The sequence below is a fragment of the Anastrepha ludens genome, chromosome X (assembly GCF_028408465.1).
Source record: "Anastrepha ludens isolate Willacy chromosome X, idAnaLude1.1, whole genome shotgun sequence".
In the NCBI taxonomy this organism is placed as follows: Eukaryota; Metazoa; Arthropoda; class Insecta; order Diptera; family Tephritidae; genus Anastrepha; species Anastrepha ludens.
In genome coordinates, this window is record NC_071503.1 from 45,015,703 (window position 1) to 45,041,078 (window position 25,376).

The window sequence follows — 25,376 nt, forward strand, 5'->3', positions numbered from 1 at the left end:
ATGCTTTATCACTTATTAATAATATTTACTTTTCTCTACGTTCTTCCCTCGCCATGTACAGGCGTAAAAAGAAATGTATCCGTTACATGGAAGCGATAAGCAGCGGCAGTGCCGGTAGCAGTGGTACCAAGGATGATTGTTATCAAGAGTTAGACGACTTAGACGACCATGGCAGCGATGACAATTTAGGCAGCCCACAGAGCATTGATGACAATAATAAAACGCCAGATAATGATATAGAGTCCCTGAATCATTCGTTATCTAGTCCAGGCTGTCTAAGCGGTTTGTCTAGTCTACAGAGTCCGTCCACAAGTTTGGCAAGTCCGTTAAATCTGCTCGCTAGTCCAGCAACGCCAGTTACCGTGGGCCTGACATTCGGGATCGGCGAACATCAACAGAATGCGCAAACCCAACAGCCATTGCCGCATCAACAATCGGCCCTACAAGCGCAGCAGCTATTATTGCAGCCGAGCAGCGTTGTCGACGCGTCGGCAACACAGCAAATGCGTATGCAACAATCGGGTCAACAAATCCATTTGGGTCATTCGCATACACATACAGCACCCCCGCTCTCGAGAAGTAGTATTTTTGAGAATCCTAAAGCCACAAGGTCGTTCCTTTGTACCAGCAGTGGGAGCGGTGGCGCAAGCGTATTAGTGTCACCAACTCTGTCAAATAATTGTACTAGTGGAATATGCATTGCCAACAGTCTAACGAATACCTCATCTTCAACTGCTGCGGCTGTGGCGGCGGCGGCTTTTACAGAACGCACAATGCTCACAATATTGAGTCCTAGCCCATCTACTTTGCTGATCAATAGCAACTGTTTCCCGCCGAGCAACCTGGAGTCCAGTAATGGCGCGATAGGGTCAATAGCCCAAATGCTATCCAACACTAACAATGCAACATCTAGTTTAAACGCCAACATTTCTAAATCTACTTCAGTCACTGCAATTTCTAGCGAGACTACAATCACCCCCACCACAACCGGTGGCACCGGTCGTTCAAATGAATGTAATTCCTATATCAGTAGCACCAATTGTGGTATTTTTGAGAACATTTCGGCGGTAACTGTTACTCAGTCCACATTCACCGCAACCAAACCCATTGCAGTTATCAGTGGAAAATCGACAGCATCCTCGTCTGCTTCGTCTGCGGCCTCTTCGCCTGCTGCCGAAAACTTTGAAAAGTCAAATGTCGTAACAACACATCGAAATCCAATCGGAGCGAACCCACATGACATTAACAATCCGCTAAGTATTAACCAGCTGACGAAATGCGACGAAGGTACAAGCAGTAGTAACTGTCACAATAAGTCCCAAAATATCGGAGCCGAGGTCAGCACAACATCAGCGTCCACCAAAGTTAGTAATGGTGTCGCACAGCAATACAAGGATAATAGCCAACTGCTGCAAAAGGAGTTAGTCTTGCGATTACCACCGGCTGCGGCACAGCATCAGCAGTTGACAACGTCGGCTTTGTTGACACCAGCACAACAACAGTATCAGCAGCAATTCCATTTCCATGGCGCCTCAGGACCTCCGCCACTTCCATCGCATCATAATGCACACCATCACCATCCGCACGCGCATTCACCGCTATTCAACCAGCACTTCCAACAATTTAGCCACCACTTGGCGTCTGTAGCGGCAGTAGCAGCGGCAGCGGCAGGCGTACACGTGCCCAATATATTGAATGCGACAGTTGTTAGCGCCAATAACAGTATACACCGAAGTCCCAGCAGTGTACTGAATAATTTCAATATGCCGAGCGCATTCAGCATTAATGAAGCACCTTCCAACTTTGCTTCTCCGGCAATAACAACAACAGGGACAGGAACATCGACAGAGGCAGTAACATCGAAAGCGGCAGAAACATCTACAGCGGCTGAAGGTATCAGAGGTTGCAATACGGGAACTGTGAGCAACGATATCTCAATGCCGATTAGCCGGCACCTAGTGGCGGCAACGGCGACCGACGCTAGTGTCAACGGTTCAACTAGCGTTGTTGTCAATGCAAGCGCTGCTGGCGGTGAAAATGGTGCAATCAGCGTTACATAACTGTAACAACAACAAGTAGTCGTGCAGTCAGGTAATATAACAAGCAAAGTGTTGAACAGCGTCAAAGCAATAATCAACCCCAGAAACAGCACACCTTCAATAGCAAGGACAACATTATTCATAAAAATTCTCGTTTATTTTATATAGTTAAATATTTCTTATGCATGAAGGCACTAAAACTCAAAGCAGTACATACATATGTACATAAACAAGCATTCTTATCATTATTATCTTACATTGTAAGCGAAAACATGATTAGTTGCTAAGCCTTTTTAGAGCAATGGTGTTCAGTTATACATACATATGTAATTGCTATCAAAAAAAAAAAATAGTTATAATATCATAGCAAGCATTTTTGCAATCATTCGTAATATAATATAAATAATTATTTAATTGATTATTTCACTTAATTGATACTGCCTTGCAGGGAGCGGTATTCCGATTGTTATATTATGCTATATGTATATACATATGTATATATATTATGTAAGTATGAAGTTGTGTTTTCCAAAATGCTTAGAAAAATCTGTTCAGGTGGTAATTTATTTATTTATTTGAAGTACCTGCCTGCCTTCTTCGTAATTGATGAGTTTGTAGGATATTTTTTTTTGCAGATTTACTACAGCCCTTTTAGATATGTATGTATATCAGTTATAACTTTGAATACTAGTTTACAACACACATGGTCCCGCTGATTGGGTTAAAAATGACTGGATGGTATTTGGGTATTTGACATATGTACATATGTATGTAGGTATCAAAATCCTTTGTAAGTGCCTGTCCGTACTATCCAATTAATAAGACTGGTTGGCCAATGATTTACAGTTGGAAAGCTAATACATAGATACATATTAAATGTGACGAAAAGTTGTATTAATTCTGTTTGCGTTTAAAATATATATGTATGTACATTGTAGGAAATTTTTTTACGATTTTTCAAATTTTACTTTTAGTTTATGTTGAGATAAGTAGACGTCTATGAGATGTCATATAGAGGAGTTTGCGCCTTTGTATTATTATTCAAAGGAAAAATATTGCTCTTCCAATCTTTTCGCAGTAATATCTAGGATTAGATAACTTCTTCTAATCAGGATTTGTCCTAACAAATCCATTTGTTCACATCAAAAGTTTTTGTTAATTTTGGCCGAGGGCAAGACACTTCGCCAGTTTATTTTTCAGAGCGAATTCGCGTTAATTACCTTGTTATTTTTATATCAATCGCATCAAAGTATAATGTTTTTTTCGTAAAGTCATATTACAGGTTCATTTCGTATGTGTAGTTGGTCAGGTAAAAAACAGTGGTAGCAAATTTTTATTATCTTTGTAAATGACTCAGTGTCCAAAATTAAAACCTTACTTGTGCTTAAATATACTTATAAAAATTTTGAAATATTTTTGAGCATGCAAACATAAGCGGAGGTCAAATTTCCGGACATGAAACAACAAATGATACAAAAGGTTTTTTCTAATAGCGGTCGCCCTTCAGCTGGCAATGGTAACCTCCGAGCGTATTTTTTCCATGAAAAAGCTCCGCATAAAAAATGGTATGAAGCTGTAGGTCTCTCCATTTGTTCAAAAGATCAAGACGCACACCACAAATTGGAGAAACAGCTCGGCCAAATACCCAATAAAGCGCATAAGCGCAAATTATATATATATATATATATATAGAATAATAAAATAAATAATTTGAAATTTGAAACTCAGTTGTACATGCATATTTACAAATATGCATCAATGAATGCACAAGTTAATGAATTAATATTAAATAGATAATAAGCTCATAAATATTTAGAATCAAATTAAAGTCATATTTCAAACAAATAAAGCCTAGAAAAAAATATTTCGTAACGCAAAATTACACAAAAAAAGAACAAGTAACAGTTGATCGGTCGAAATAAAGTACATGCGCAATCTTCTGATATAATGGAGAAAATAACCTAATGATAGACTTAAATGAAACTCTAAACGAATTTATTAAAAACAAAAATGATACTGAAATTGTTATTAACAATATGCAAAAAATTAAATATAAAGCAAATCTGATCATATATTTTGTCATACTATTTACATAAAACCAAAAAATATCGAAAAGTTTTTTTTTAAACACAATAAGACTAAAATGTCTGCATTTTTCATACGTACAACAAACATACGCAACCAAACACAAATAAAAAACAAGCAAAAGGCGATAAACAGAATGCAAACGAATACATATAATATACGGGTAGATTCTGTAATTCACTTCCGAATTGCTAAAAAATGTAAATGAAATTTACTGCATAACCTGACCGATAATATTGATTTTTCCAACAACCCTATTGTATTGGAAACGTTAATAACGAAATCAAATTCGCTCTTGCCTTTTTTTTTGTACAATATATTTAAAAAGGCTTTGAAATGTTTAATTGAATGATTGGTCGAGACATGATGACGTATCATCAATACTCCTTTTTTCTACTGACCATTGATAATCTCTGCCCTATGGTCGGGAAGTCGAGGTCCAAGCTTTAGTTGTTTTCGACTTTCCTTTCAATGTCATGTGCGAGGCCAATTATGCTGGGATCTACGGGCCAGTGTAACTCTGAGAAACCCCATATTCATAATACCAGGAATTGAAATTTCTCAACTATTTCCTAGTTATCATTTTTGCTCTCGCTACTGCTCTGAACTTGAACAGATAATATCATAGTTGAGCAGGAACGCAAAACGCGTTTCGTTATTGCTAGCAGCTCAAAGCAGTAGTTTAATAAAATGTAAGTGCGCTTTGTAGTTGGAGTAGTGGTAAAGAATTGGAAATTGCGTTTGTTCTCGCTTCTGTTGCTCTGCTATTACTCCTATAACTACTATTTGAGCAGTGTTCGCTTTTTTGGGTAGATGCGTTTTGTATGTGCTTTTACGGTGCTACATTGAAAATATAATATAACCGACAAATTAGGTATATCAGTATACTGACATAAACTGATTTCCCACTGCTTGTATCTGTAAAACAGCTCATGACATCAACGTCAAAATTGTTCTTACGACAGTTCAATATATTGTTTATAAGCCATCAAAAGCATTTGCGTCTCAGTTTTGTTGCATTTTTAACACACTTTTATAAGGTCGGGTTGTATGTATGTATGTATGTATGTATGTATGTATGTATGTATGTATGTATGTATGTATGTATGTATGTAGGATTGCCAGGATTAATATTTTCTTTTTTTACCTGTGGGCAAAAAGTAAGGTGAATTTGGTTGTAAAATGAAAAGTCTTTATTTATTCTTGTAAATCAATTTCATCCCCTTCAAAACAATCCCCTCTCGATGAAATACACTTATGCCAACGATTTTTCCAATCCCCGAAACATGCCAAATAGTCCATTTCCAGTATAGCCATCAGCACCTTCTTCGATTCAGCTTTTATCTCCTCAATCGACTCGAAACGCGTTCCCCGGAGTGGTCTCTTGAGTTTTGGGAATAGCCAGAAGTCACACGGAGCCAAATCAGGCGAATACGGTGGTTGCGGAACGATATGCGTGGAATTTTTGGCGAAATGGTCACGAAGAACGAGTGCAGTGTGAGACGGTGCATTATCGTGATGCAAAAACCAAGAGTTGTTGGCCCATAATTCTGGTCTTTTTAGATGAATTGCTTCACGTAAACGACGCACAACGCTCAAATAATATTCCTTATTAACAGTTTGGCCAGGTGGAAGGAATTCATAGTGCACCACACCACGAAAATCGAAAAAAACTGGCCCATGGAGTGGGGTAGCCGTTTCTCAGGCTCCCTCCACGAAATAAGTTCTTCATCCCGATTACTTCTTTATCACGGCCGATAACTGCATAGCTTTAGACTCACAGTCGATAAGAAAGGAATTAAATATAACACGAATATATCGAATCATTAATTCACTGACTGCAATGATAACACTAATTTTCATTCATGATAAAAAATACTTTTAAAAAAAAACTAAAAAACACGCTTTTTTGCTAATCGAACTAAAAAGTAGAAAATAAAAAATAGTTTAAAAAAACTAAAAAACACGCTTTTATTGCTAATCGAACTAAAAAGTATAAAATAAATTTTAATGACAAAGAGACCTATAACGAAGTAATAGCAAATCGAACGATCAGTCATAGTCAACTACCTCAGAACAGAATTATAACAAAAATTAAGATACAAATAGAACAATTCAAATTAGAGTTAAAAGCGTGGGATGCATTTTAATTCACTTTCATTACCTTCTGTACATAGGTAGTTGGCAATAGAATGATTGTAATATTTACTATATCAAGCATCCAACGCTTTTGACTCTAATTTGAATTGTTCTATTTGTATCTTAATTTTTGTTATAATTCTGTTCTGAGGTAGTTGACTATGACTGATCGTTCGATTTGCTATTACTTCGTTATAGGTCTCTTTGTCATTAAAATTTATTTTATACTTTTTAGTTCGATTGGCAATAAAAGCGTGTTTTTTAGTTTTTTTAAACTATTTTTTATTTTTTCTGTGATGGAATTCAAACGTAATAGTGTGATTGCGTTATATTTGGCTGGAAAATCACAACCAGCATTTGCTCGTGAGCTCAGTCACCTCAAAGTGAATAAAATGTTTGTGTATCGCACTATAAAACGTTACAATGATACTGGTAGCATTGCAAAACGCTATGGAGGTGGACCAAAAAAAACCGCAACAACGCCAGAAATGGTTGGGAAAGTGAAGGCTCGACTTGAACGAAATCCACGTCAAAGTGGAAGAAAAATGGCCAAAGAACTGAAAATATCGCAAGACAGCATTCGACGCTTATTGACAATTGAGCTCAAGGTCAAGGCTTACAAGTTCCAAAAAGCACACGATCTTTTACCCCAGCAAAAAAAGTTCGATGCGAAAGAGCAAAGGAGTTGTTGCGTTTGCACGAACGTGGCGAATTTCCTAACATTGTGTTTTCTGATGAAACAAATTTCCCAATTTAGCAGTTCATAAACACTCAAAACGATCGTGTTTACTTGACCGAACGCTCATACGAGAATCTAAACCCACGTATGGCCACTCGAAGCAATTTCCCATCGCAAGTAATGGTTTGGGCCGCAGTGACCGCTGATCGACGCTTTCCAATCGTTTTTATCGACCCTGGTGTCAAAGTGAATGCTGCCTATTATCGGGAAAATGGTTTAGAAGTTGCTTTAGAGCCGTGGGCACGCAAACATTTCGGTCGTAGACCATGGACGTTCCAACAGGACTCGGCACCGTCTCATAAAGCTCGAGTGAACCAAGAATGGTTAAAAAATCATGTTCCACACTTCATTTCGTCCACACAATGACTTTCGAATTCGCCAGACGCAAATCCGATGGACTATTCCATGTGTTCCATTTTGGAGAGCAAGGTGAGGACTAAAAAATATGCGAGTATGGAAGCGCTGAAAAAAAGCGATTATACGAGAATAGACCAAAATACCTCAAGATCACATACGTGCAGCATGCAACTCATTTTTTGACCGTTTGAAGGCTATAGTCACGGCAAAAGGAGGTCATAGCGAGCTAAAATAAATATAGGTAAAAATTGTAATCATTTTTGAACAATTTTGTCTTTGAAATCAATAAAAACTAATTTCACACAAAAAAGATATGGTGTTTTCAATAGGTTACACTTCATATCGTTCACCCTGTTTGTTGTAAGTATGGTTAAATGCAACTTGCAATTTTTTATAGTTTCTGCATCCTTCACAGTTTTATGTTAAAAAAATCCATACATGCGAGGACTAATCTATCTATGGATATCTTGACTTTTTTTTTATCGATTTATTTATGCTGCACCAGATAACAAACACTTAATCTAATCACTTGTAGGTACATGTATAAGCAACCTAACAAATGAATGTTTATACATGGTGGGCCATATAGCGTTTGCTTTTTGAACCACCTATTTTTTTGAGAATGGTAACACAAATGACATGTCAAATGTGTTCATAATTTACTTAAAGGCTTGACATTTACGAAATGGGACGCTATACGCTTGAACAAAATTGGGAAATATTGAAAACCTATTTCCAAAGTGTTCATAATTTACTTAAAGGCTTGACATTTACGAAATGGGACGCTATAGGGTACGTTCGCGATGGCAATCAGAACAGCAGTGTTGCAAATTTTGCAAAGTATCACGTTCTTCTTGAATCTGTGGCAACACTTGCAAAAGTCAAACGTTCTATTTACTCATCACGCGCGCAAATAACCTCAATAACCGGCAACACAAAATTTTTGTCTGCAAGCTTGCATTTGTGTTAAGTAATGGAAAAAGAAAGGTAAGCGTAATTGTTATGTATTTAATGTTTTATGCACTTTAATAATTATAATACCGATTAATTTAATATATTTTTACTTTATTTGCAGCGAAAGACTGAATACTGCCATGAGCAAGCTATTAATTAGATGCCGGCTGGACATGGAGGCCGAATTCGCTGCCGGCAAAAAGAAAAGATCTGTTCTCTGGGGTAAAGTCCTAGATTCCATGAAGGCAGTAAATCCAGATGTTCCTGATAGTAAGGAAGTACTCCAGAGAAAATTTCTTAATTTATTAGCATCGTATAAACGCATAAAAAAGCGAAATAAAGAATCAGGTCGGGACGCAACCACCTGGGAGTACTTCGACGAGTTTGATGCCATGTACGGTTGTCGACATTCAGTTGAGCCGCCAGAGGAAAATTTGCAGTCTTCCTTGGCAAGCCCATCGGGTGATGAAAGCGAGTGCGATTTGGAAGAGCAGGTTGGCAGCGCAAGGAAACGTTCCAAGAAAACGGCAAATGAGGCGATATCATTTTTTAAGGAAGAAGCTAGCAAGGAGCAAAAACGTCATGAGGATGTACTACGGTTAGAGAGGGAAAAGCTTGAGATTGAAAAGGAGAAAATTCGTGTGCTAAACCCTTTGCGCGACATTTTAGCTAAGAGGACGTAAATGCTTAAACAAATTTTGATATGAAATTAATTTTTGAAGCTAATTTTGCAATGTTTTGTAAACGCAGTACAAAACACATATGTGGTGATATGAATTAAATTGTACCTTTCTTTTGTTGATTTTTATTTCTTTTAATAAACTACAAATTTAAGACATAAATAACATTTTTAAATCGTTTCTTTTTATTACTCCTTCACTGCTTTCAGTAATATTTTCGACAGCTTCTAAGGTTTGAACATGAGCAGCATTTATGCTTTGATCTAAGTTAATGCTGCTCAAAATATCCGCTGAACTTGAATCGCCATCGTGGGTTATGATAAAATTGTGTAATATAGAGCAGGCCATTATAATTTTAGAAGCTTTCTTTATAGTTGATGCATCAATGTGATTTAGTATTTTAAATTTTTTTCGAAAAACGCCGAAGGACTGTTCTATTAATACACGCGTTGAACTGAGGTAGTAGTTGAATCTTCTTTCTTCGGTAGAAAGATGCCCATTGTCCCTAAATGGGACCATTAAATATTTTGCTATGGGATAAGCTGAGTCTGCTAAAATTATTGCCCCATTAGCGAGCTGAACTTCTCCCGACGTGATCTTTTGGTAAATTGGGCTATTCTTCCATACGTTAGCATCATGACAACTTCCAGGATAACCAATAAAAACGTCTCGAAATCGAAGACTGCTATCACAAATAGCCTAAGAAGATTGAAAAAATTTAGTCACGTGTCCCTTATATACATTATATGTACATATACATTGTTTACCTGCATTATTATGGAAAAATGCCCCTTGCGGTCGTAATAGCTCACTACATCTTGTTTTGGAGTATTTATTTTAAAGTGGATTCCATCCATACATCCTACAACATAGGGAAACGAATTGGGTCGTTTTTCCTGGAACTTTTCCATCACATTCTGTTGCTCTGCCTGTCGCAGGCCAACAAATTTCCTTTTTAAGGCAGCATATTGCTTTAATGGTCTTGTAAAAGAGTTTATGAGCTGTACCCTTCCCCACATTGAATCGGTCAGAGAGCTGACGAAATGTAATTCGGCTGTTACTTAGCTTCCATAGAGTCAGGTACATTGCCTGTTTCAATGAATATCTTGTACCCAGCATTGACCAGAAAGGGTGCAAGGCAGTTATCAGTTTCTAAACACATTATTAAAATTAAATTATAAATAAAGCCATAACTTCTCAAATTTAATACTTACATGCAGTGTATCACGAGTCATACGAAAGTGGGAAAGGAATACGTCAGCGTCGTATAGTTCAATCGTGATAAAAAAATGTTGGACCTTTACGATACGTCTTTTCTTAAGAGTTTCTTCAAAAAGAAAACTCTTTTTTTTGTTTGCGTGCCTCCTTCTTTTTTCAAAATTTATTAAAAAACTATCAGCACTTTTCTCAATCTCATCTATTATTAAATTAATTTCCATTTCTACTGCGATCTGAAATCAAAACTTTTTCTCAAATTGATACCTGCAACATTACAGCAATATAACAGCTGAGTATCAGCAGTGTAGTGCAAAAAAAAGCAACAGGGTTGCTGTATTGCTGCAGTTATACATTTTCGCGAACGTACCCATACGCTTGAACAAAATTGGGAAATATTGAAAACCTATTTCCAAAGTGGTGAGTCAATAAGCAAAATTGTCGGATTTGGGGCTCCGAAAATCCGCAGGTTACTGTAGAGAAGCAAATGCATTCACAACGAGTCACTGTTTGGTGCGTTTTTTGGTCTGGCGGCATCATCGGGCCATTTTTTTTCGAATGAGCGAGGAGCCGCGGTTACAGTAAATGGCGAGCGTTACCGTGACATGCTCAACGAGTTGTTTCCAAAAATTGAAGAGGATGACAGGGACGACATTTGGTTTCAATAGGACGGTGCAACTTGTCACACTGCCAAAGATACACTCGAACTTTTGGCTACCGTTTTTGAAAACCGAATAATCAGCCGAAATTCCGACATCAATTGGCCGCCTCGGAGCTGTGATTTAAGCCCGTTGGACTATTTTTTGTGGGGAGCCGTTAAGGACAAATGCTATGCGAACCATCCAGAGAAGATTAATGCTTTAAAACACGAAATCCAAGTTGCCATTCCTAAAATTGAAGCCCAAACAATAGAAAATGTGCTTAAAATTGTGCTGATCGAATGAGCTACTGTAAAGCCAGTCGTGGCAGTCATTTGAACGATATTATTTTTCATTCATAAATGACAATGTTCAATTTTCAAAATAAAACAAAAAGTTCGAAAAAATATTGATGAGTTTTTTTTATAGCCAATTCAAAAAGCAAATTTTACATGGCCCACCCTATACTTCAGTTTTATTTAACTATGACTTAATGTTAGAAACTATTAAATATAGAGCATTAAGGAATTTCCAGGAATTGATCAAGTGCTTAATATTTACTTCAAACAAAGCCTTTTTTTAAAACATGAAAGTACACACGCGCAACAGAAGCCTAAATTTTTACTCTTATGGTTAATTTGGATATTTGGTCTTGAACCTTTTTCTATTTTTAACACACTTTTATTAGGTCGGGTTGTATGTATGTATGTATGTATGTATGTATGTAACGGAATCTTTGAGCTTAATTTTCACTGGCTTCTAAAAATCTGATCGACTTGGAATTTTGCACACCTATCAAGGACCGATGACAATGCAATAATTTAATAAAAGTTTTCCATTATCCTTATTAGGATTGCCAGGATTAATATTTTCTCTTTTTACCTGTGGGCAAAAAGTAGTGTGAATTTGGTTGTAAAATGAAAAGTCTTTATTTATTCTTCTAAATCAATTTCATCCCCTTCAAAACAATCCCCTCTCGATGAAATACACTTATGCCAACGATTTTTCCAATCCCCGAAACATGCCAAATAGTCCATTTCCGGTATAGCCATCAGCACCTTCTTCGATTCAGCTTTTATCTCCTCAATCGACTCGAAACGCGTTCCCCGGAGTGGTCTCTTGAGTTTTGGGAATAGCCAGAAGTCACACGGAGCCAAATCAGGCGAATACGGTGGTTGCGGAACGATATGCGTGGAATTTTTGGCGAAATGGTCACGAAGAACGAGTGCAGTGTGAGACGGTGCATTATCGTGATGCAAAAACCAAGAGTTGTTGGCCCATAATTCTGGTTTTTTTAGATGAATTGCTTCACGTAAACGACGCACAACGCTCAAATAATATTCCTTATTAACAGTTTGGCCAGGTGGAAGGAATTCATAGTGCACCACACCACGAAAATCGAAAAAAAACTGGCCCATGGAGTGGGGTAGCCGTTTCTCAGGCTCCCTCCACGAAATAAGTTCTTCATCCCGATTACTTCTTTATCACGGCCGATAACTGCATAGCTTTAGACTCACAGTCGATAAGAAAGAAATTAAATATAACACGAATATATCGAATCATTAATTCACTGACTGCAATGATAACAATAATTTTCATTCATAATAAAAAATAGTTAAAAAAAAAACTAAAAAACACGTTTTTTTGCTAATCGAACTAAAAAGTAGAAAATAAAAAATAGTTTAAAAAAACTAAAAAACACGCTTTTATTGCCAATCGAACTAAAAAGTATAAAATAAATTTTAATGACAAAGAGACTTATAACGAAGTAATAGCAAATCGAACGATCAGTCATAGTCAACTACCTCAGAACAGAATTATAACAAAAATTAAGATACAAATAGAACAATTCAAATTAGAGTTAAAAGCGTGGGATGCATTTTAATTCACTTTCATTACCTTCTGTACATAGGTAGTTGGCAATAGAATGATTGTAATATTTACTATATCAAGCATCCAACGCTTTTGACTCTAATTTGAATTGCTCTATTTGTATCTTAATTTTTGTTATAATTCTGTTCTGAGGTAGTTGACTATGACTGATCGTTCGATTTGCTATTACTTCGTTATAGGTCTCTTTGTCATTAAAATTTATTTTATACTTTTTAGTTCGATTGGCAATAAAAGCGTGTTTTTTAGTTTTTTTAAACTATTTTTTATTATATATTATATTTGGAGCAGGTAATAGCTGCACTAAATACTTCAAGTGTCGCTAGCAAGTATTTTCAAGAGTTCACTCGCTTACCTGCTAAAATCTCAAATTATATATACATATAAATAAATAAATCGTTAAAATAATGGCCAAGATATCGATATATTAGTATGTTCCAATTTTTGCTATTTAATATATGTATATATTAATTCATGCTAATATTAATTAGCATCTTCCTAAGAAGTGATACATGTCTTCTTCATCGTTGAAGTTGCACAGGGTGTAAATTTTCACCGCGTTTCCATAGGCTATTGCATTCAGTTTTAGCAATCCACATCTTACTTTAAATATTGTTGAGATATCAGCTAACCGCTTATCTTCTCTAAAGGCCGGCGGGCCAATTAGATGTCCTAAATTCAGTAGTTTTCGCGAAGCGTAGTAGGATGAGAAAAAAAACAATTAGCCATATGAAGTTTTGGGGATAGTTTAATATATATTTGAACTAAAAAAAAAAAATTTGTACAATCTCCAACAATATATTGTAAGCCGAGTTATCAATAGATTCCCAGAGCGCCTTGCCACTGAAGTATCCAACTTCTGTACAAGATACAACTTGCAATTTTCATCTGAAAACAAAAAAAAAAAGATTATTAATTTTGATGTAATTATCTTCGATGTGAACTAAGAAAATTGGGAGAAACACGTAAAATTCGAATTTTTGGGGAAGGTAGAAAAAAAAAGTGGTTTTTCAAGGAAAAAAAAACTCTTCAACTGGGTAAAAAAGTCGCTTAAAAAAAGTTTTTGGATGTTTTTTTTAGTTCACATAGAAGAGAAAACAATACTGAAGATAACGCATTTTGAATGAAATGGATAGCTCGTTTAGTTTTTTTGCAATCGTGTACATAAATTAGGTAAAATCGTGAAAATAAAAAGCCGAGAAAACGCGCTTACAGAGACGTACACAGAAACAATACACTACAACAATAAGCGCACGGTAGCTCGACGCCGCACTACGCTCGGCTCTGTAGCTCTGCAAATACTTGGAATTTAACTCCGAAAATTTGTGTCTCATGTTCTTGAATATCTAAGCTATTGATTTCAGGAAAAAAAAATCGATTTTTTTGACCTTTTAATTGGCCCGCCGGCCTAAAATATGATTCTGCTTTTGAGTAATACAAGTACATATTTATAAATTCGCGTTGTGCTTGATATTTTTTTTGCCATGTTCAAATTTTATTTTTTTCAAGCTTAAAGCCGAACTCCAAAACAAGTTTGTTCGTAATATGAACTGTGTTTATTTGTGCAGGAGTCTACTGGTGCTGTATTCATAAATAGTTTTTTAAATGTATTTCTGGTGTAGTTCTAGCGAATATAAGTAGCTATTCGTTTAATAAACTAATGTTAAAGTTTATTTATTTCTTCAAAGATTCGAGCGGCGTATGTTTGTTGGCTCTATACACAGTTTGATACAGAAGAAATTGCTTCAGGCACAATTAATGCTAGCATTTGCTGACTTATTTCTAGCTTCTACATACTTAGCAAACGCCATTTTTGGTGTGAGAATGACAACAATATATTGTTATTCTGCCACCACTTTTATTCCTTTGCATTTGCCACCATTTTTCAGTCTTGGTTAGTTGACCACATTTTCCATCAATCGGTAGATCACCTTCTAAACAGTCGTGTAGATCATTTATGTATGTATAATGTGAAGAGCAATGGCGATAACGAACAACCTTGTTTCACACCAGTGGTGGTTTCAAAGTAATCTGATACTTACCCATGTACCTCTCCAAACTGCTGCTCTCGTATTTAAATATAATATATATTTTCAATCAGATTTGTTATTTTGTTTGATATTACCATCTCTCATAGTTTATAAATTAATGGTTTCCTGGACACCCTGTCGAAGGCCACTTTGAAATTCGCGAAGTCTGCGTAAACTTTTTTATTTTCATTGAACTTTAAATATACTATAGATGTCAGATTGTATATGTATGTTATCCAACATTGAATAATCTTTCCTATAACCGGCTTAAAGTTTAGTGAGCCTGTTGGTGTTTTCTATCCAAATTGTAAGTCTTGCATTAATTAATCCTATCAATACTTTTGCGATACAGTTCTTAATGAATATTCTCCGACAATTTCTTGCTGTATTTGCATTGGCTTTTTTAAAGATTGGGAAAATTATTGTTTTAAATAATGATTCTTCGATTTTTCCGGTCTCGAAGATGATATTGTATAATTTCGTTAACCCTCTGGCAATGGAGGCAGCCTTTACTAACTCATTAGGTGTCTTGTTTTCTCCAGGCGCTATGTTTGTTTGGGATTTTTAATGATATGCTCTGCTTCGGTTATTGTTACATCTTTATCAAGATCCTTATCTGTACACAAATCAGGTGCTTGGTGCAACATACAGTAACTGGCACACCTAATTTGTCGGTTATACTCGTATTGTCAGTGTAGTACCGCAAAAGCATCTAAGAAAACAAAAATGAACACTGCCCAAATAGCAACTATAGCAGTAGCAGCAGTACTGCAGTACACATGAATAATTTCGCAAGTAGTGCTTCGGCCGGTTCCATGTCCTTTACTACTACTCCAACTACAGAAAGCACTTAAAATTTTTTTTATTACGGCTCTGATCTACTCATCTGTTCAAGTTCAGAGCAATAACGAGAACTGATCAATGTTTTGTTTGATAATGCTACTACAAAGTAGTTATTGCAAACACTGCTATTACATTCATATGTATGTATGCATAATATTACATAAACGTCTTCCGACGCATATATTGTGCTGGTATGGAGGTGTATGCATATATTTATATTTAGGGATATTACGCGATGTTAATACGTTAGCCGAAAAGGAATTTTATTTATCAATATACATATATCAATATACCAAATCCATAAACACACATACATACAAACACGATACTCTCATTTTTATCACCATGGGATTTATGTATGTATGTGTAATTGTATGCATATATCGTTATTGTTAAAATTAAGAATTAACATAAAAATGCGAAGATTTAAAAGAAAAAAATTTAACAAAAACATTAAAATTATTAGATGATTTCTCAGTTATATCTTTAGAACAAAAAGAAAACCAAATAACAAACACTCAAACACTCTAATACAATAAAAAAGAAAAACACGTGTGCCACATTATTGCCATATTTTTGTCAAATTTTATCTTACGCAAAGTTATGTAGGCGTAAATACTAAAAAAAAAACAAATAATACATTAAGCACATTACAAAAAATACTCTAAAAATATGGGACAGCAACAAAAAAGGTTGAATATTACAAGTAAACTAAACTTAAACAACGACAAAGATAAAATAAAAATATCATAGATCTTAACATTTTCAAAACCTAATAACAAATATCAACACAATAAGAGACAACACAAAATGCTAACAAATATATATATGTATGTATGTATGTAGGTATTGTTTACTTAAAAAGTGTTATAAATACAAAAATAATAAAAGTAAAAAAGTATATGCCCAGATGGGGAGCAAAGAGCCGACATACAATAGCTGCATTCTATTTTAATCCGACCTGGAAAATAACTCTAAGAAATTTGCGTATTACATGAAAGGCAACAACACAAAATATACTACGCCTGCTGATATAACCGGTTTGAGTTGAAGCATTGAGTAAGTAATAACATAGAGTCGTAATCTCGAACAAAAGTTATTTTGTATTTTGTTGTGTACTGGCACCCCCTTTGCACGCAAATATGTTCCGCCTCCTTTTTCATGAAAAGTGAGAAGTATGAAAAGAAGAGGATAGACAAATCATCGTTTCCAGTTATATTCGCATTCTTTGTCAGAAGAAAAATGTATATGTAAACACAGATACACTACAGCAAAAAAAGGAGTAGTCTTGTTTCAAAAGAAATTTCTAACTTCACTGCTATATTATTTATTTGTATGATTCGCATTCGTTATCACTGTAGCCATTCTGTCGCGCACTTAGAAGACATATTTACATACATACTATGTATGTATGCATAAAAATTTAGATTCTTTCAGATTCCACCATTTTATTGAAAATACGGATCTTAACAAGTATTTATGAGAACGTCTAAGGTAAAATCCGTCAAAAAGTCGATACTGCTGGAGGCACCACAAAACCGAGGCGCATCCACACTTGATGATATCAGTAGATAGCTGATTTGTGTTTGTTTTTACGATTCGGTGATTTCAATGACAAGTGCTTTTTTTTAATTGTTTCGCCTTTTTTTATATTCTGAATTTTTAAAATAATAATAAATGCAAATTTAGTGTTCATCCTACTGCTGTAATCTTCTTTGGATTCGCTTTGAATAAAACGAGATATAAATATGTCGGCCAGGAAGTTAAATATTTTTCACCAAGTTGTCAAATGTTTCCATTGCTGGGATCACATGATTTCAAACACTGAGTTCCCAATATTAAACAAAAAGTTATCAAATGAATATGTTAAGATTAACCTTTTTGAGTTTAAAATGCATTTTACATTTGCTAATTCAAAGGCTTCAATATTCACGAAAAAACGGAGGAGATGTCTTACTTGTAGGTACTGTGTCAGTCATCATTCAAGATTTAAGACATATGTACGTACATTCTCAACTTAACCGCAAAAATAGATCTGACTTAGATGCATATAATGCTTCGTTACAACAATTTTGCAACTGAAAATTACTACATACATAGTATTCTTCATACATATTTTGTTTATTTTTATTTTTTTCGTTACTTACAGGAAAAGAATTTAACCCATTTACTCAGATTTCGTAAGGACTAAGGGCTATGCCGCAAGGAAGTTAAGGAAACATCACAATTAGTTTAGGTTATGTTAGCTTGGCAGAAAATCGCTCCGTAGTGTTGTTAAGAGAGTGTGTAGAAGTCTGGGCCTTTCATACCACTTCTGATGCACTGTTTTGCAAAATTTAGGCAGTTGCGATGTGCAAAATGCTGGTCAGTAGCACAAGGGTCAGCCAGCGCAGGCGGTACCTTTGAAAAATTTCAGAAGTTCACAAGTTCTTCAACTTAATAACAGCCTTAGTAATAGTAAACGTCTTTAAAATGATTCACAATCTATAACCAAAAATATTTAATTTCTTTCGCAACTTTTAATGAACTATCACTTTTGCGTTCAATACCCATTTTGGACATGACAACACCTAAATAATAAATTATATTATATAATGAAGTACCTCAAAATAAGGAGGTAAAAAAAACTAAATTTACTTAATACCAATTCTTCAACCAAACGCGTTTACTGCTAGTAAAATTTTTCCAGAGGTATAATTTTCAAGACATCAGATGTTACCGATAGAAAGAAAGCTTTAAAGTACAAAAAGAATTACATGTATTTTTCAGAAAATAAAAATATTATACTTATATAAACTTTTGGAATTGTCGCATGCAATGCTAAAAGGGTTAAATTTCCACTGCATTAGCAAAATTATTGTTTCCAACAGCTATTAATAATGTTATATTTATTAGGAGTTGGCATACAACTATTGGTCCCTCCATTTGTAGGTCTTCTTCAAAGCACACACCACAATTTTTCATATTTAACTTGCCAATTAAAATTTGTATTGCCTCTTTGTCTGATATGCCTACGATCCTGCTTTTAGTTCGGCAATCAGTGAGAATCATGTAATAAGTGTTTTCGTGAATTCTGGCAAAAACTAAAAGTATTATATCTTGAAAAAAAGTATTAATAGACTCTCAGTTATCTTAATACCAATATTTTTGCCTTCTAATTTAACATGTCAAATCTATTTGATTTCATTTTCCGATTGACTAGAGGGAAGACAATTCTCCTGCCTGTGCCTTTTAATCACAGAAAATGCCAAGGTGAGGAGGAAACTTACTTAAAGAAACCGTCAAGCTTTTCTGAACTAACAATAACCTAATTAAAAAACAAATTTTAAAGTGATTTATTTTATATAGATTTGGATTTCCTGTTCATGCAAGGGTTTATACTAAAAAAACCAATAATTATAATATAATAATTTGATAATATATGTAATATGTTCTAAAAACAATGACAAAAACATGTATAACATAACCAAAGCAATTAAAGGAAACAGTGTATGTATATAAGAGTTGAAAAAATGACAGCAGTAAAGCTATTTCATGGAGGATAGAGGCGTTGACCATTTTTAACATACAATTTTTTTTAACAAGCATGTAGAACTAGCTTATGAAAATCTTTTTCAAGTTTCACATACGAATGCACGAGTATGGGTGGTTATAAAAGCGAATTATTAAAGTAAAGCAGTCACAAAAAGCAATTTAATTTAAACTGCAATGTATAGGGTAATATATTTAGAACAAATAACCAAATAAAAAAGGAACTAAAGGAATGGTAATGGAACTACAAAAGAGAAAAAAAGAAACATATGAATATTACCAATGCAGTTTATGAATGCATGCGTGTTGGTAATTGCCAATTTTCGTAAAAAGACTGTTACAATCTATTAGTTGTATACATAAATAACCAATAACAAAGTAAAATTGTAAAGGTAATAGCAATTAAGAAATAAATTAAAATTTATAATTTGTAAACAGAAAAAGTTACAAAAATAAAAACATAGAACACACATATATGTATAGTTAATAGTTATTAAATAAATGTATGCATGTATGAATGTATGTTATTATTTAGTTATAAGACAAATGTAATGATGTATGTTGTGAACCAACTCGAACGTTAAATTGAGTTTTTGTTGTGTGTGAACAACTAAACAACCCAGGAGGTACCAATTAACTAACAAGAAAAGAAATAGCATACAAATCACTAATACTACACAGGCCATTTAAATCACAATATGCGCTATGTACACACAAACGTTGCTCCTAACTTCTGACTTTACATTAAGGAGTAAACTTACATATGCAACATATTTAAATGTATGTTTGCAGCAGAAATGTTTCTTTTTTTTGGAAAATGAGTTTGAGGAAAGTTTCATTCTTTGATGACGTGATTTTTCTGTCATTATTTCTTTTCATACTTGGACTTTATACTGTTATTCTAAAATTTTTTCTTCTGTTTTTAATATTTAAACTTTATAGTGTCTCTCTTACTTTCATTTCTCCTGATGTTCTCAACAAATTTTGTAAACTTAGGCTTTATGGTATTTCTCTAAATTATTCATTTAATTTTTTTTGCTTCTTTTAGGGGTGGTAATCTTTATGATTTCCTTTACAATTTTTATTATAATATTTCTAATTTTTTGATTTTTAATTGAAACCTTTTTGCTCAAAAACATCTTGACTTTTATTTTGTTTATAGTATAGAACTAAAAAAAAGTTCCGATACAATAAATAAATAAAAGTTAAGAATAAAAAAAACTTTAATTATTTATTTTTAGCTTAAAAAGAAAATTAGTTTTGAGTAAAAATTTCCGTCCTTTCTTAGCCAAAGTTACGAATTATTGAAACAATTAAATAATACATGATGTTATGTGAAATATGTGCTCTTGAAAGCCACAACTTCACTCCATTTTTCAGCTAGCACACGGATTCCTCTGACGAAAAATACAAGTTCTTTGAGTCCGCTTGCGATGATTTTTACTGATACAATTAAAACTTTCATACTAACAATGTAACTAATTTCTGCAACAGAATAACTATGCTATATTTCTGAAAATGTGATAATTGCAACAGTTTTATGATATCTTCGGGAAAAATAGTCTTTATGTCACGAACAAAACTTCAACAGATCTCTCATTTAAAAATAACTTGAGAAAAATTGTAATCTTTTGATAAATTGTAATCATGTGGGTTTATTTGATTAAGGAACTATTTATTCCTCTTTCATAAATATACCATTTTTACTCGCTTATAAGTGTAAACTAGTTTTACTGTGTTATTATTATTTTTGAGCAAAACACTACAAATTAACTCTAATCCCATGATGATGGTCGTTCGTATTCGGCCTGTTTTTCATAAAACTACTGCACGGTGCATGTTTCATACCATTTGTTTGTGTTAAAAAATGTGCGAAAATAATACAAAATTAAGAATCAATTTACTTTTGATCGATATAACCACCTTTTGCCTTGACAATGGCCTTGAAACGAGTCGCTATCTGCCCGAATGTGACTTGCAGGTATTTTGGCCCACTCGCGGCCAATGGCTTTTTTCAGCGCCTCGAGACTGGTGAATCTTTTAGTTCGGATCTTGCTCTACAAAATAGCTCAAAGAGATTCGCGTCTGGTGAATTTGAGAGCCATTGTATGGGCGTTATGGAGTTCGGAACATTGGCTTTTAGCCCTTCTTGGTTCACTCGAGCTTTGTGAGATGGTGCCGAGTAATGTTGAAACGTCCATGGTCTGCCCTGAAATGTTTGTCTGCCCATGGCTTCAAAGCTACCTCCAGAATATTTTCCCGATAATATTTCGCAATTATCTTGATGCTCGATGAAAACGATTGGAGAGCGCCCATTTGCGGTTACAGCGGTCCAAACCATTACCTGTGGCGGGTGCTGCCTCCTGGTGGCCAATCGATGAATCAAATTCTCGTACGAACGGTCGGTCAAATAAACCCTATCATTTTGGGAGTTTACGAGTTGCTCAATTTCAAAAGCCTTCTCGTCAGAAAACACAATGTTCGGAAATTGACCGCTTTCGGCCAAGCGAAACAACTCCTTCGCTCTCAAGTCTGACTTATTGCTGCTTTGGTTTGAGATCATTCACCTCTTGGATCTTGACTTGAGATAATTTTTCAGTATGTGGCGGATGCTACGGTCAGATATTTCAGTTCTTCCGACAGTTGATTGGCACTTCGTCGGGGATTTCGCTCAAGTCGATTCTTCACTTCTTGAACCATTTCACGTGACTTTGCAGTCTTTTGATGACCACCTCCATGACGTTTCATGATGCTACCTGTATCATTGTAACGAGTAATGGTGCTATAAACAAACACTTTATTTACTTTATGGTGCTCGAGCTCACGAACAATCGCTGGTTGTGATTTTCCTGCCAAATATGATATAATGCAATGACACAATTACTTTTGAAATCCATTACTGATTTTCTTTTTTCGCGTTTACTCTCTGCAAAATGCTTCCGCGCGTTTGTAAAAAATACTCTGGACTGTCATTTAGCTAACTAACAGACAGCTGACGCACGGGCATCGAGAGGTCTGAAGTTGGGGTTTGTTCGAGGCACGTACTAAAAGCAGCAATACTGCTGCACTGATGCCAATTTGCAACACTGTTGCAATTGCTCAACTGATACTTTTCTGATGTTCGGCAAACAAAAAATTTTTGATGCCGATTTATTTGTATTCGCGCGCAACATTTGCCGAATTTGTGACACTTCGAACGTGATGCTTTTGATAAGGTTGCCAGAATTTTACATCGAACGTGATACTTTCACAAATCATGCAACACTGCGGTTGTGATTGAAGCTCGAACAAGCCCTTGGTTACATTTCGAGTGCCGGACCCTGTATTAGGATACAGATTATTATTACACCATACTGGACAGGTCTCAAAAATGGAAATCATTGCTACAACCATCTTTGTATTTTGTGTAACTAACGGAGTAATGATGATTTTCCGGCACTGGTTTTTGATGCTATAATTTTATATTTATTATTAAAATATAGGGTTGTTCAATAGGTGCGCTTCAACTGTGGGCGAACGACGCAATATTTTGTATTTTTCGCTTGTCATTTGTAAACTTCATTAGTATACATTTCATCATGGAACGCTACACACTTTAGCAACGATTGCAAATCGTGGAAATTTTTTATGAAAATAATCGTTCTGTTGCTGCTACTTTAAGAGCATTACGGCCATTTTACGGTCCATTTAACAAGCCGTCCCGTTTTGGGGTTATGTGAAGTCATTGGTCTACAATAACAAGCCGGCGACGATTTGTGAGCTCAGAGCCAATATTGAACGCGAAATTGCTGGAATTTCGGCCGATTTATGCAAAGAGTGGTCGAAAATTCGGTTCAACGATTGGACTTCGTAAAACGTGCACGCGGTGGTCATGCAAAAGAAATCGAATTTCATACTTAAATGTATATGCTCAAACTTTTTAATAAAAAAAAAATTAGTTAAAAAAGTCAAACCGTTTGTGTTTTATTCAAAAAAGTTCAAAAATTGAAGCGCTCTTACTGAAAAACCCTATATATTAATATAGTTTGGGAAAAAGAAGCCCATTTTTTCTCGGTAGATGGCTGTAGTGATCGATATCTCGTAAAGTATCGATCAAACAATTTAAAGTTTATGCTCGTTGTCAAGGTGACATTTCACACTAAAAACATAATTTGCTGTTTTTTGCTCGTTCCGTTCAGTACTGAATTACAGTGTGTTAACAATGGAGGGCAACAAATGGGAAATTCGGTACATTTTAATGTTTTTCTTTGATAAAGGCGAAAATGCCGCTGAAATTGTTGGTGTTGATGATGCCGATACTCTAGCAGCTAATTATGTGTAATTTTGGTTTCGTCGATTCCGTTCAGGCATTTTTGATGTTAAAGAAAATGTCAAATATGTCGATAAAGTCAAATAAATAATCGGAGTTGACCGGCATGTTAGCACCGCCCAGGAGCTAAAGATCGACCATAAAACAGTTTTAAACCATTTGCGGAAAGTTTTACGCAAAAATAATGAATTTCTTTTTCCCCAACTAATATATCTATAGCAATTGATAAGTAGGGATTAGAATGATTTTATACATACCGATTATAAAAGTGCGATACATGTATGTAGATATATAATTCAGCCATATATCCTCTTATTCAAAACAAATGCTTACAGTTTTTAAAACTTTACAATAAATTAAAAAAAGAGATTCTCAAATCCTTAATAAGAGAACGTTTTCTTCACTATGCTCCCTTCAAGTAGAATATCTTTGTTGCTCTCTCAGAGTAAAAATGTCCATGTTGAATTGTATTGGGAATGATCAATCTGATCCAATACTTTCGCGAAATATGATAATGCCATTTTTTAGAAGTATTTATGCATTATGTATGTTGTTAAAAAATTATGTTTTAAAACTACTTAGCTCTGATTGACTATAATTTGAATTCATTAATTCTAGTTTGCTTTTATTACGCTTTGTCCTGCGATGATACTGATTAAATTCGAAAAGTCGGAATAAAAAACAAGCTTTAGTTTAAATTATTGTGTAATTGCATATGTATGCATTTATTTTAAAGTTTTTATTTCTGAGCAATTTCGGAAAATGTAAGTAAGTTTTCCGTTTTTTGTAATTTTTTGTGTGTTTGTATTGGTTTTTACCTTGCAAACTTTTGACTAATATATAATTTTTTATATGTAAATCCAATATTCTGCTAGTAAAAAAAAAAAATAAATAATTGGCGCGTACACTTCTGTTAGGTGCTTGGCCGAGCTCCTCCTCCTTTTTGTGGTGTGCGTCTTGATGTTGTTCCATAAATGGAGGGACCTACAGTTTCAAGCCGACTCCGAACGTGCCCATTTAGTGCCCATTTACACGATGTCTCCTCTGGAAGGGAAACATTTTGTTCGGTGGTGAAGGACGGCCGCGGAAGAGAGAAGGGAATTTGTCTCCTGTACTGGCGACACGCTTTGTGCTTCTTATTCGTATTTCCAATCTTAAAGCAATTTTTGACAGTTGCTTCATTCGTTTTCTTCTTTCGTGGAAGAAAGTTCTAAGTTATGTGTTGGTTTTCAAGCAAACGGAAGATAACAACGATGACAAACATACGAACGCTGCTTGGAAAATGCACAATTATTTTTGCTAGTAAAGTAGTATAATTTAAAATAGTTATGGGACATGTTTATGTTGATTTCTAATTTTTCCCTGCATTTCTAGATACTCCGTTTAATTTTAAGTTAATTATTTACATATGAAGTATTTTTAATTTAATTTTTTTTATTCAAGTATAAGAATTTATAAATATATTTCAATAAAAAACCAACAAATTATTTATTATTTAACCAGTTTGCATTTTTCATTCATATATTTAAGAAACTGTTGTCGAACGCTCTCTGCTTTACATGTAAGCGCGTGCTAGAATACATCCGAACCAGACGATGCTAAAGTATTAAATGTCAAAATGTCGCCGAAAACAATTTTGCCCGTGTGGCCGCGAATGAGACATGAAAAGAGAATTTCCAGTGTCTCCATTCCAGATGTCTCCGTGTGTAAATGGGGTGTTACACGAGGAGACAACTGGAAGGGAAACATTTTGTTCGGTGGTGAAGGACGGCCGCGGAAGAGAGAAGGGAATTTGTCTCCTGTACTGGCGACACGCTTTGCTCTTCTTATTCGTATTTCCAATCTTAAAGCAATTTTTGACAGTTGCTTCATTTGTTTTCTTCTTTTGTGGGAGAAGGTTCTGAGTTATGTGTTGGTTTTCAAGCAA

At 34.9% G+C, this 25,376-nt stretch overlaps 1 protein-coding gene across 2 annotated transcripts in view; it reads left to right on the forward strand.

Moving 5' to 3' along the window:
- Nucleotides 1-24,948, forward strand: part of LOC128869604 (mucin-5AC-like) — a 35,701-nt gene extending 10,753 nt beyond the window's left edge. Inside the window, exons 2-3 of one of the 2 annotated variants that reach the window (XR_008455344.1) lie at nt 62-8,346; nt 8,435-24,948. Coding sequence is in view for 1 of the 2 variants with exons in the window: in XM_054112177.1 (XP_053968152.1) it covers nt 62-2,060 (1,999 nt within the window). In the remaining variant the exon portion in view is untranslated. Of the gene's footprint in view, nt 1-61 lie in introns of both variants that reach the window. The other variant, XM_054112177.1, reaches the window with a different exon arrangement.
- Nucleotides 24,949-25,376: the final 428 nt, after the last annotated feature.